The sequence below is a fragment of the Platalea leucorodia genome (assembly GCF_965183815.1).
Source record: "Platalea leucorodia genome assembly, contig: HAP1_HAP1_SCAFFOLD_161, whole genome shotgun sequence".
NCBI classification, from domain to species: Eukaryota; Metazoa; Chordata; class Aves; order Pelecaniformes; family Threskiornithidae; genus Platalea; species Platalea leucorodia.
In genome coordinates, this window is record NW_028121386.1 from 72101 (window position 1) to 85121 (window position 13021).

A 13021-nucleotide genomic window follows, 5' to 3' on the forward strand; every position below is an offset into this window, starting at 1 on the left:
GTCCTTCAGAGGCCCGGGGCCGTCGGCAGGGTGGGTCAGCAGAGGGCGCGGCGGCAGCGAGCACCTTCCCGCCCCGGAGGCGACCGGCAGCCCCGGCCCCGCCAGCCGCCTCGGCCGGCTTCCGGGGGCGGTGCGGGCCCGGCCCCGGAAGGCGGGTTTGCTTCCGGGCCGCGCGGCGCCATGGGCTCGCTGTGGCGGCTGAAGCGGTTCGGTGCCTTCCCCGAGACTCTGGAAGACTTTCGGGGCAAGACGTGCGGGGCCGCGCTGGTGAGCGGGCGGGGTGAGGGCGGCCGGGGGCCGGCGGGGGGGCCCGGGCCTCGCCGTGGGGCGGCGGCCGGCCGGGGGGACCTTGCGGGCCGGCGCTCGGCGGCGGGAGGCAGCGGCTCGGGGTGGCGGCGGGCGGGCTGAGGCGAGGCGGGCGGGCGGCCGCGAGCGGCGGGGCTGACGGCGGTTCTCGTCAGCGGGCTGATCGTGGTGCTGCTTTTCTTCTCGGAGCTGCAGTACTACCGCACCAAGGAGGTGAGCGGCGGCGGGGGGGGGGGGGGCCGGCCCCCCGGTGCTGCCTGCTGCCCGCGGTGCCCCGGCGGAGAGGCGGCCCGTGGCGGCCCGCCGTGCCTCCGCACCCGCGCCGAGGCGCCGCCTGCTCCGCCGCCTCCTCCGGGCTCCCCACGCAGCAGCTGCCGCCGCCGCAGCAGCTGTGTTTGGGTTTTTCTCTTTCCCCGAGCTGGTCGTCCTGACGATGGGAGCGGGCTGCCCTCCCCCGAAAGCCGCTTGGCGCAAAGGTTGGCTTGTGGCCTCCTGCAACGCTGTCGCAGGAGAGCGTCTCAAAGTCTCTTCTCGCTGTCTCTGCTGTCTACAAGCAGGCAATCCAAAGAAAAGAAAGCAGGCGCAGGAACCCCCTTCCCCACCCCAAGTTCTAAGATTCCCAAATTATTGTTGGTCTTAAAAGTATCACAAATGGCAAGCATTTAGCTACCATGGAAGGTGTGGGAGGCAGCAGCTCAGGTGTCTGGCAAATCCCACATCTTAAAAATCAGCTCCTGAGCCAGAGCAGTCGAGGGAAAGAGGCCTTTTGGTTTGCTGCCAAGTGAAACAGGACTCTCTGTTTTTCCTCTGTTCCTAGGTTCATCCGGAATTGTACGTTGACAAATCAAGGGGAGATAAACTGAAGATCAATCTAGATGTTATTTCTCCACACACGCCTTGTGCTTGTGAGTCAGACTTCTGAACGCTGGGAATAATTTTCATACTTGCCGAGGGCCCGAGAGGCTCAGTGTGCCTGGTGCTTCCGCGTGCTGCGCTGCTGCTTGGGCCGCGGACAGGGAGGAACTGCTGATCCCTTGCGGTTATGCGGTGGTTCCAGCCAGGCCCACTGGGCGCTTAAACCAGCGCTTCCAATCGGATCGGGCCGCGTTATTTTTCTAGATTATAAATGAGGCTACAATATAACGCCACTTGCATTTCTGTGTGGTGGTGTACTTTGTCAGAGAGCTCAGTAATACCGAAAAAGCTGGCACAGAGTTCGCTTGGGACTCAAGATTTGACTGTATTGTTGTCGAAAAACTTGAGAGAGTCTCGTTTGGAAGTTACTTGACGAGGCACGACTTTTCCTTGACTTTGGTACTTAAATTCTGACTGTAACGCCAATGCCACGTGGTAACCTTTCTCCAAAATTTTTAAAATCGGAATGCGTGTTAATAATCTGGTTACCTTTTAGCTAAATTGAAAACAAAGTTGCAGGACAAAGCGATGGAAAATTTTGCAAGTCTTGCTGGGTATTACTGCTGTGCACGTTACCCGACTGTCCGCCAATCTTCCCTGCCTCTTGTTCTGTTGTAGTAATTCCTTTGGGTCGTGCATTGGGCTCTAAAGGTAGTGAGTCTGACTTCCTTCTGACCACCCAAGATATTATTGGTCTTTGCCTTCCTCACATTTAAAAGGGCGTGGGAAGGCCAGAGAGGCTGGAAGCCTCTGCTGTTTTGTGCAGAGAAGCTGTCGGTCTTACAAGAGAGCATGTAGCCAGCCAGCCAGTGCATCACGGTGCTTCGATACCAGGCCGAGACCACAGACCTTCTCAATCCTCCTTGTGAAAAGAGATCGCAAGGAAATGTGCTGATGTTGAAGGGGGAAGGGTGAGGGGGTAGAGGGAGGAGACAGCTTTCAGCCGATTTTAAGCTTAACTCGTGAACTCCTGAAAATGGTTATGGGCTTTGAGGGGTTTGGTTTTGTTCTTTTGCCTTGAGTGTATTACCTTTCGGGGTAACGCTTTCTGTGGCAGTTGGAAACAGTCCTTCTTGTACACCAAACCAGACCCTGTATTTGGAAGGGTCATTTAGGGTGCTGCAACGTGCGTTTTATTCCCTGTACGTCATTTGGCCCCAACCGTACCTGCTCTTCCAGTTTGACCCGCTGGTATCCCCCTCGCTGAAAGATTCTGTGTTTTCACTGGTTGAGTGCTTCCTCAGCCTGCCACAGGCCATAACAAATGTGTGTTTATAGCCCACTTTCCTTGCTCGCTGGTTTCAGATTTGAGCATCGATGCCGTGGATGTAGCAGGAGAGCAGCAGCTGGATGTAGAGCACAATCTGTTTAAACGACGTTTGGATAAAGCTGGCAGTCGTGTGACTCCAGAGGCCGAGAGACACGGTAAGATGCTAGTCTGCCTTTCTTGGGTGCATGCTCTCGTAGTCTTTCCATCCCTGTATGCCTGTTTTGAGATTCACGGGAACAAGTGGCAGCTGAAGAGCATTTAAACACCACAAGCTCTTGAAGAGTTTATAGCACGCCAATCTATTAAACTGGCGGATCAGACAAACTCCTATTAATACTCGCTACTTTTGTGAGGCAGATCTTTGCGTAGTCCCTCTGAAATTACGACAAGGACTCGTGGATGCATTTCAGGCATAAAGCTGCTGAGTTCCTGGTCTTTTGCGACTAGAAATCAAGCAGCTGTTCTAGCAAAGCTTGACTTTGGTTGTGTCTTTAAATGACAGTGGGCTGACAAATGGGACGACCTGGTTAGAGGAAAGAGCGTCTCTCCGGGGAAGGCTCCGGTGACTCGACCCTTAAGCCCAAACTTGCACCTTGCTACGTTTGCTTTGCATATAATGTTAATGCATACCTGATAAACATATTTTAGCTGATTTATTGGTTACCAGTTGTAGTAAGTGGTCCTTGGCTACACAAAACTTCTCCTCTACCGTTTTTACGCGTTCTGACTCATCGTTGTACCTCGATACACAGCAGAAGCGACTCTGTCAAAGTGTCGCAATCCAACGGTAATACCGTCCTGACTTTTCCCTTCCAAAACGTGAGCTGCGTATTACCTTTTCTGGGAGATAGTATAGTTCTGCCTGTCAGCACGAACTAGATTTGTTGATTTGTATCACTCAGATTTAACTTTTCTGTTCTTGAAGTTGAAAGGCTAAACCAAGGCAAGAGCTGAACGATCGGTAGGTGCGAGAGTGTCTCCCGTTGTCACGGGAATGGGGTGATAGCGTTCTTGCTATCGTGTCAGCGAGCAGCCTTTCTGTATTCAGAGGTTGTGGCATTACAAACGTAATGTCCAGGGACAAAACCAGCTTTTCTGTATCTAATTCTCTGTTAACACGTGTAGGCCTCCTGCCTTGCTAGTATTGCCAGTGTCCATTGGGATCAGTCAGTCTGAACCGGTTGCTCTGACTCCTTATATAATCAATGGAGAGGAAGAGAAACTCGTAGGGAGCAAACCGTCTCACCTAGAAGAGGCATTTTAAGAGAGATCAGATGCATTGCAGGGAAGAAGCAATTTCTTCTGCTGTCTGGGAGAAGCACGCGGCTAGTTCGGTTTCCACCACCCGTGTTACAAGTTAGATCAGAAGTATCCGCCCATCTGCATTAAACTCTCTGATTATCAGTTTCTGTTAGTAACACTGACGTTCAGTCGGTTATTTAAATGGCAACTATAGCAGTATTGACCTTAAATTTGGGAAAGCGTACCCAAATTTTATGGAGTAGTATCTGGAGGCTTTTCCTAATCATAGTTACGTTGAAATAGTTCATAGCTTAGTGATTTCTATGGTAGGCTGCATTCTGTGCTTGGATGTCATCTTACTCGTTTCCATTCAGTGACAATAAGCGACTGAATTCTTTATCGGTGGTTCTTATCGTTTCCTTCCTTTTAACATGGACAGAGTTTTCCAGTTTCACCTATCACATCTGCGTGCAAGTCGAGGACCGCATTAACAGCAAGAAACCCTGCATGTAGAGTTTTATGTACTGTGTTTTCTTTACAGTGTCTGAACTGTGTGCGTTACCTCTGGGTGCTGGCTCTGAGACAACAGGCAGCTAGTGGTTATATTTAAAAAGCTGTTACTGGTTGCAGTATCTTGAAAGACTGCATGTAGTGTCCAGGTGTTCTTGTTCAAATGGTGGCAGTCACGGCTTTGACAAAGCATAGCAGTTATTCAGCTGTGTTCTTCCTGACGCTACCTTTTAGTGTAATTACAAGATGAAAAGCCATACCGCTTTTTAAATAGTGACTTCTTAAGCGCAGTTTCAACTATTTTGAATGTTGTAAGCCTTAGAAAGAAAGCCTCGCACAGTTGTTTAATAATGGGTATATTTTCTTAAAAGTTTTTGTTTGCTTGATTGTGACTACCATCAAGTATTTGATTAAGGAAATAAGGTTAATGATTAATTTTCAGTCGTATTTCATTCTTTCTAATTAAAATCTCTTTTTTTCTGTGGCTAATACGAAATACAGGCATCTTTAATACTCACTTCTGTCCACCTGTTATACCTTCCAGTTCCAACAAACAAGGCCCTGATAACGTTTTATCCCCTCAGCGGTGTCTGACGATGTACCTTGTCACCTTCCCCATCATTAGTTATCAAAGGAGCCATCTTTTCAAGGCTTACAGAGGGTAGTGCAGCAGCGCCTAGATAGTGAGCCTTGGAGGGCTTTTGTAACCCAGGGGACTTGGTCCTGTCCTTCAGGATTTGTGAGTTGAAACAGCTTGATTTTTAAGGGGGCCTCTTATTATAAGAGCTAATGGTTTTCAAACTTTTAGACGCAAAATTCCTTGGCTCACTTATTCCTAACTCCAAAATTTGCAGACCTTTGATATTTGTTTTGGTTCTTGACAAAACAAAAGTCCTGTTTGAGTTTTCTGTAGGCTTCTCCTGCCCTTTGGCGGGGTTCAGCTGTCACCAGCTGTCATCTCCTCTGTTACAAGTCTGTTACTCTTCAGCCTTCTGCACATGAGAACATAAAACTCCACGAGTTCGTGCTCCAGCCATACTGCGGCTGCGCATTCAACACACATGCAGCACAGACGTGGGCAGAATTGTTAAGTCACGAAGAAGGTAGAAATGCCTTGGAGATTTCTAGTGGGCAGTGGTTAACGTGTGTGCCTTCTCAGCATTGTCATCCTGGAGGACTGGCTGTCAGTTTTCCAGTCGGGAGACTCCTACTCTGAGCTTGTTTCACAGCAAGAGATAACCATGGTCCCTACGTGTCTTGGGACAGGATTATGCGTTATGCACCGTTGACTGCGGTGGACTGCTATTTAAAATTTTGTTTGTGTCCTGTATCAGTTGCAATTTACTGATTTGTCTACTTTAGAAAATGTTTTAACAAAGCCTTTACGCACGTAACATCTGATCGGTGCTCCAGCAAGGCTTACAGATAGCCAGTTCTTTCTATGGAGGGTGTTCTTGAGATGACAAACACTACTCTGCTTCTTGGTCTTACTTCCACGCCTCAACAGGCTCTGTGCGTGCCATTTCAGGTGGGCTTCGGGTGCAGGATGTGCAGCTTCCGACACAAAATCGCTGCGTTCATGTGTAGAACAGTTACTGTGCATAGAACAAAACAAGAGTACAAGACAGTGTTTCTAGACGTGCCTCATCACTTTGAATCATCTTTTGTCTTAGAGCTGGGGAAAGAAGAAGAAAAAGTGTTTGATCCAAATTCTTTGGATGCCGATCGCTGCGAGAGCTGTTACGGGGCAGAGTCAGAGGACGTTCGGTAACCTTTACACCTTTTTCGTATCTTCGTAGCACTTGGATTAATACAGTTGTGCTGCATGCACATTTTTTCCCAGAATGTCTATGCAGGTCTGGGCAATGAAATCCTCCTGGGCATGTGTTCAGAGAATGATGAGAACTGTTGTGGTTTTGGTATGTCTTTGGAAGCTGCACTCACGATTGTTAAGAACGTGCAGTTAGGTTGTCTAGTTTGTCTACATGCCTGTTTAAGGGCAGTGCAAATTGCACTACCTTTGCAGTCCCACAAAGGTCGTATCTCGGCAAACGGTATCTTTTCCGGGATTATTTGGTGTCCAGGGGGGAGCTGCGTAAATTATTTCACTGTTACGTGAGCTGTCTTGGAATAAAACCTGGCTATGGCCTTGCCTTCTCACTTCTGCTGCAGGCTTTGCATCCTTACAGGAGCAAAGACCAGACACCTATCGCTCACACAAACAACAGGTGTCATTTGGTGTTTCTCTTTCCTCCTACCTGCAAATTCTTGGAGGAATGGATCCGTGGTAGTGCATGGGTTCCGGACTACCCTTTGCTATTACTGTCTCTGTAGTAACTTGGTTTGTCCCATCTGTCAAGCCGCGTCCTTCCCCAGAGCTGTTTCCGTCTTGAGGGATTCATGATTCCAGCCTTCAACTTTTTCTTTGGTCCGGCAAAACGTGGAACCAAGAAAGAAAACTGTTTTTTCTGGTGACCAAGGTGTTCCCCAGAGGTCACAAAGTAATGAAGAAAGTTTGCCATTAAGCCTCCCTCCAGTGTTGACAGTCTTGCCCTTCAGGGAAGAGGAGAGGAGGAATAGAAACGGCCAGATGCTTTGTTCACACCGGGAAGTTCCAAACTGCTCAGAACTGTGGGACACTGATGTCGTTTTTGTAGCAGATTTCTTTGCCAAGGAGTGACTTGGCTGTTTAAATGGACAGGCAAAGCTGTCTTTAGACTCAAGCTCTGCATTAAATCAGCTTGCATCCTCATGCCAAAATCTCAAAAAGTACATCAAGAAGCTCAAGCTGCTCCAGGAGCATTAAGCCTCCTTTCCAAGTCCAGTCCCTGATGTTTGCTTTATTGGTTTGTGGAAGAAAACTCCACCAAGGATTCAAGTCCTGAGCTGGAGCATCTCTTTATAGCGATAAAGATGGTAAGATGGTGCTTGTGCTTTTGCAGGTGCAGGTGGAAGACTGGAGGCTTTTGAAAAAGTGCAACGCCTCCTCCTCCAGCAGGCCAAGTGCCAACAGCAGCAGCAGCTGGGCAAGAGGAGACAGCCAGGCACGCGGAGCAGCTCTGAGCTGTCCGCTCTGGAAGGGAGGCCAGTGAGTAGGAGCTGGGTGGATGCTGGGGGCCACCTCTGCTGTGCGGCAGCTCGTTGGTACCCGGGCCTTGGGAGAGGGTGCTGCCACACGGCTTGCAAGCGGTGCTTGGTTGCTGAGGAGGTGGTGTCTGGCTGGTGTGTGACGTGTCCTCGTATGAGGGTGGCTGTCAGAGACTGAGGCGCAGGTGCTTTCCTTCCTGTGTCTCTCGCACACAAGGCACTACCCCTTTCTGTCACAAAAGTGTGCCTGGGCACTCTCAGTGACCGTTTCTGCATGGACTCGCACATTTAGCACGAGCCTGTGAGCTGCACCAAATGGCTGCGCGGTCCATGGTGCTGGTTTCACGTCTGATTGAAGAACTCTGGTTTTCGTCCAAAGACTTCTGCATCCCAAGATGCAGCGTCCCTGAACCTGACAGTGTCCCCATACCCCAGCCTTCACTGCCTGTGGCATCCTTGTTTCCTGTAAGGGTTGCTTTCTCTGTTCAGTGCTTTCCACGCTCTAAGCTTAAGGCAGATGAGCAAACTTCCTGCTGCTCTTCTGGCCACTTTATGCCTTCTGGTGGTTTGCCCGTCCCCTTTCCCAGGTGAATGTAGGAAGGGTGGTGGGCAGGGCCCGGGATATCTGAGCTGTAACCTCTCCTCAGGGAGCTCCTTCCACTCCTGGGCTTCTCTGGTGTCAGTGCTCTGCTGTTCCTTCAGTTGGCTGCAGCTTTTGAGCTGTCTAAGCTATTTGGGTAGGTGTGTTTTGATACTGAGAGAAGCGGAGGTGTTGGAGGTAAGGGCTTCAGGACCAGTCAAGGTTCAGCAGCATATATTGTAGAAAGTACACTTGTATGCAATTTTGGGGTTTTTTTTCAGGTCAGTAATTTTGTATTGGGTGTTCAGGGGTGGCAAGGTGGTTTAACGGTATGGTTTTGGTTTTGTTTTTTTCCCCAAGTGCTTTGTATTTTCCTGGACTTCCTGACTTTATTGAAGATGGAACCTTGTTTTTTTTTCACCAGTTTTGCTGCATACTGTGCAAGTTGTTGATACCATTCCTTAGCAGGACTGATGGTGAGATAATCTAACAGGGGTTAAGATGCATACATCTTGTCTGCATCCGTATACGGGCTTTCAGCATTTTTCAAGAAAGCAGCAGGGACATAAGGCATAGTGTCTTTCAGGGTATGGAACAGCTCATCACCTTTCCCGATCACCGACAGAGTACCATGTTCTCCCTAGAGCCTTTGCAGCTTGCAGCAGGCCCCTCAGAGATTATAAGCATCAGGACTTCACTTATTTTGTGGGTCTGTAGCAGAGCCCGGAGTCTGTGGGAAGATGGAAGATAGGAGGTGCTCGCACAACACAGGGCACAGCTTGGAAGAGCAGCTCCCAAGGAGCAGCTGACACGGGGAGTTCGGTGGTGCAAATACAGGGCAGGAGCTGTCAGGAAGGAGTGGGCTTCCTTCCCTGAAAGCTCAGGAGAAGAGAAAGGGTTTCTAAAGTTTTGGGACCAGGGGATGGTTGGGAAGGGGAGGTGGGTTCATCAGCCTTTCTCAGATGGGTTTTGCAGTTGGATTTGGGTTTCGCTGAGGTTTGTTCTGGTTTAATCTCTCCACAGGTGACGGGAGGTACGACAAAGGCATGAGAGACGCAGTGTGAACTGTCCGGGCTTCTGCGTCACAGCGTGCAGGGTCAAATGTCAGACAAGTCCCATCTCGGAAAGCATTAGGTACATTCAGGTATACACTAAAATACACCCCCAGAACTCTGAGGTCTCTGCTCCTCTGTGCCTTTTCCTTCATTCCCCGACTTAATCTTTGCATCCATCCCTCCACCATCTGTCCATATGTCACTATCATTGCTACTTAGAGGCATTGACTAGGCACTTATTTCCAGTGCAGGCTTCTGTCATTGTGTTTCTTCGGATTTCTTGGAGAAGAGGATGCATATTATTTGTGCTCGTAATGCTCTCCAGCTAGGGGTCTTGTCTTCATCATAGTCTCTGGGCACACAGGCCTTTTCTATTATCACAGTTTTGTCTTTCCTTAACTGTCCAATGAGGTTTGCTCTAGTATCACTCACGGCAGTTATGTTCTCTTGTCCTTGTTTACCTATTGTGTTTTTTAGCACCGGTTTCTGTAGTCATAAGGTGTCTGTTTGAGGTCTTTGAGTCACCACGTCTTGCCACCGTGGGTTTTTCCATCAGCCAACAGGCTCCCTAATTTTGTAAGGGGCCTCATAGGTAATCAGGCTCAGGTGTCTCACACTGTTTTCATGAAGGGCCTCTTGTCCTTGTGGCTTCATCCGCTGGGTGGTATTGGTTGCTGCCTGGTGCAGTGTCCTGTCTTTTTGAAGGTTCTGGGTTTTTTCATCTTTTCTTGGTTTTGTTTGAAATTTTTTGAGCGGGGTTCTTTTGTTTATTCTTGCAGGTAAGGTCTGGTCTTCCTTTGACCTCCCAGTCCACATGGCTTTCGTTCCTCTTTTTTGCCAGGTATCCTTACCACTGCATTTCCATGATGGGAGTGGTGGAGAGGGGAGCAGAGCACTCGGAGTTCTGGAGCATCCAGGGAGGCAGTGTTGGGCTTCCTCTCGTCTTTGTGGGGCTGTACCCTGAGGAAGTCCAGTATTTGAGCATAGATTATGTGGGTACACTAATCCCTTTCAGAGTGTGTCAGAGGGTAAGGTTTTTGTTCTGTTTTGTGTGGGAGAAGACAGCGCTCTGACTGTTTTGGGGATGAGATGGGGTACACCTATGCTTTCAGGTCATACCTGATTTGCCAGACACTTTGAACTACTTGTATCTGGTTTTCCAGGTGACTCATGAAAGGGTTTGGGGCACACTGACAGCGGGCACTGTCACCAAAAGGCAAAGCGGAGTTGTAGCAGGAGTCTTCCATTTATGGAGATGGGCTCAGTCATCTCCTGCACAAACTTCTGTTCTGTAGCGATCGGGACAGTAGCATTCTTTAGATTTCTTAAAGAACGAGAGGAGGATGGAGCAGGCTATCAAAGCGTAATCATTTGTTTCCTTTAGCAGTACAGGTGCCCAAGGACTGACCCGCATTTGAGAAATGGCATAAGGACATCTGTGTTGACCATCAGCAGAGGAAGGAGCGTCCTTCAGGTGCCAAGGTGATGAAGCAGAGTCCTTATTTGGTCCATTTGATTTTCATCACCTGGGGGGGGCCTTGGACATGCGAAACGTGGTCAGTACGTTTGAGGCTATGAGGGATATCACAGATAGCACTCGACGGGCATTAGAACTGGGTGCCCAAGTCAGACTGACCTGACAGAACCGTCCCACCACCTGAAGTAGCACATACTTCTGTAGCTAGTTTTTAATAGCTCAGCCTGCATCACCTTCAGCCAATCTCAATTTAGATGGCGGTGCCGATCTCGTCGTCTTCAGCATCTGTCTGCACTCAGGCCTCTTGTAACTCCTATGCAGCTGTGGCTTAAGACTTTTTAGCGCAGTGTTATCTAACAGTAGCATTCTGTGTGCAAGCAGCTTCCAGCAGCCCAGTCTCATATCCCGTTAATGTCAACACTCTCATTTGAGAATGCTGTCCACAGAGAGGTTCTCTGTGCTGCAGTTCATGGAGTCATTTATGAGTGATTTACCCATAAAGGAAAAGCCTGTCATTATGCCAGCCACAGTCACGTGCTACCCATACCTCTTTTGGCATTTGCAGGCATGATTTTTTTCAGCTCTGTTTCCCCTTATATTTGAGTCAGCTGACAGTAACTCTTAACTTTTGTGTTGGTGTGTGGTCTGACCTATTCTTGCAGTTAAAGTAATAGGTCTAGGCTAAGCAAGATGGTCAAGTGAAGTGCGATGGCAAAGGTGAGTGGACAGCACTGGGGGCTGTGGTGGGGGTGAGGTCAGTTGCTTGGGTTTTGTGCTTTTGGGGTCTCTCTGTTGCCAGAGTATGTAGGTCGATGGGATTTTTACTCTGTTTTGCATGGCCAGCTCTCTCTCAGAAAGCAGTATATAACGTCTGTGTGCCTCTCTGCATTTTCCTGACACAGGCCCAGCATTGAAGGCTGCCGTTCCCGAGACATCGGAGACGGACCGACTATACGAGTGGGCACCTCATGCAGCCATTGACCCCAGCGGTGCAGCACGGGAGGCACGCAGAGCAGTGTGAGCCTGCTGGGGGACCGGGCGAATCCAGGATGTGGCTACTGGGATGGAAGAAAGAGGAGGGACGGGTGTATACTTTTTATGGGTATTGCTGTCTCTCTTTCTTGAGCCTGCTGATGTAACTGACTCAGCATGGCAGATTGGAGCACAAAGCACAGATAGACAAGGTTAGTGGAGTGAAGAAGTCAGCCTGGGGATGGTTTACTGTTTGTTAGAGTATTTGTCAACATGTAGCTGACTTTGTTTTATTTTGCTGCAGATGCACAGCAGGGAGCCGGACACCAAAGGGAGATGGCAAGTGGAGAACCATAGGAAGTTGGTCTGCGCCCAGGGATGGAAGGAATAGTTCTATTGTTGGTGCCTATATGACCTGTTAATGCTGTGTTTTGAAGGCGTGAAACAACTCTTGAAATTGCACGCGTAGCAGGATGTCGACCCCTGGTGAGTGTGAAAGGCAAGGTGCGACACCAAGCCACAGCGGCAGTTATTTTTGAGCTGTCGCATTGTTTGCGAGCAGGTGGCTGCTTCCGGGCACAGCAGTCACTTTGTCTCGTTGGTGTTCTAGGTGCCACGGGAGACGCTGGCCACAACATCCAGTGTTGGACTGGGAGCAGTTAAGCGTTAGACTTGCAGCTGGCTGTCTCCTGCAGCCATCATCTTTGTCTGGCAGTATTGTCAGACTTTTGGAAATGGCATAGACCAGACTTCAAAGCTGGAAGGTATAAAACATCAGCTTACCCAAAAAGCCTTTGAAGCAGATCAAGCAGTAGCTGGACTGCCGAGTCTTTTGTGCTTCCCGGTGGGATACAGGAGATGCTCGCACCGTGATGGAGGAGGAAGGATGAGCACTCTCACTACGGAACCAATTCTGTCTTTTTGGTTTTTGTGGGTTTTTTTTTTGTCTTCTCCTAAGTGCACGAGTTAAGTGTTACAGGTTGTAAGTTATGAAACCTCATGACCTGAGTGGTGAATAAGTGAATTCATGTAATAGACTAGTCTGGGCAAAGGGGACCGAGCCCTGTTTGTCATGTTTGTTTGTTGTATTTCTTCATGAGCTCATGAAATAAAGCTCAATTCACAGAGTACGTTGTCCTGTAAATTTGAAGTTTTCTCTCCCGTACCATTTTTTCTCTAACTGCTTGCAGTCTGTCCCATTCGTGCTGCAAACCAGGGAGAAAAAGTCAATAATGCCATCTCTCTCTGTTTGGTTTTCGTACTAGATTGGGAACTCTGGCTCCAGTGGCAGTCAAGTTTGAGCTTTTAGTAGAAAGCTCTAGCTGTTCAGTTGGCTTCCCTGTGCAACGGACCTTCTCTGCTGTCACTGCGGTCCTACCCGTCTTGCCCCAGCGTCCCCATACCCCCCCCAGCCAACACTCTGGGGTCGGGGCCCGTTTCCTCGCGCTCCTTCTCTCCCGGATTCCCCAGGGAGCGCCTTTTGCCCCCAACGTTCTCCGGGGCCGTTAACGGTCTCGGAGCAGAACTCGCTGGAGCAAGCGCTGCCAGGAGGGCCTCTCCCCCGCGGCAGCACCGCAGCCCGGCGCGGCCCCGTCAGCGAGGAGCGA

At 49.5% G+C, this 13021-nt stretch overlaps 1 protein-coding gene across 19 annotated transcripts; it reads left to right on the forward strand.

The window, feature by feature from the left end:
* The first annotated feature begins 118 nt into the window (after window positions 1-118).
* On the forward strand, window positions 119-12814 carry LOC309603642 (endoplasmic reticulum-Golgi intermediate compartment protein 3-like). 19 transcript variants are annotated; one of them, XM_082338509.1, is made up of 9 exons: window positions 124-267; window positions 1124-1211; window positions 2500-2646; window positions 7186-7331; window positions 10350-10447; window positions 11345-11459; window positions 11719-11900; window positions 12025-12178; window positions 12680-12814. In XM_082338509.1, the coding sequence occupies exons 1-6, from the start codon at window positions 181-183 to the stop codon at window positions 11421-11423; spliced, it is 645 nt and encodes a 214-aa protein (XP_082194635.1). In that variant the 5' UTR covers window positions 124-180; the 3' UTR covers window positions 11424-11459; window positions 11719-11900; window positions 12025-12178; window positions 12680-12814. The 19 variants fall into 19 exon arrangements, with proteins under 19 accessions (XP_082194638.1, XP_082194640.1, XP_082194639.1 ...); XM_082338512.1 differs by lacking the exons at window positions 11719-11900; window positions 12025-12178; window positions 12680-12814 and adding exons at window positions 8335-8386; window positions 8934-9044 and having other exon boundaries at window positions 119-267; window positions 11345-11363; XM_082338514.1 differs by lacking the exons at window positions 11345-11459; window positions 11719-11900; window positions 12025-12178; window positions 12680-12814 and adding exons at window positions 8335-8386; window positions 8934-9054; window positions 9745-9806 and having other exon boundaries at window positions 119-267; window positions 10350-10448.
* Window positions 12815-13021: the final 207 nt, after the last annotated feature.

What these genes read in the sequence shown, in the direction of transcription:
- LOC309603642 (XM_082338509.1), top strand. Translation starts at nt 181, where the DNA reads ATGGGCTCGCTGTGGCGGCTGAAGCGGTTCGGTGCCTTCCCCGAGACT. An exon ending in TCCAGAGGCCGAGAGACACG is followed by an intron (nt 2,647 to 7,185) that starts GTAAGATGCTAG and finishes GTGCTTTTGCAG; the next exon opens with GTGCAGGTGGAAGACTGGAG. An exon ending in AGCGTCCTTCAGGTGCCAAG is followed by an intron (nt 10,448 to 11,344) that starts GTGATGAAGCAG and finishes TTCCTGACACAG; the next exon opens with GCCCAGCATTGAAGGCTGCC.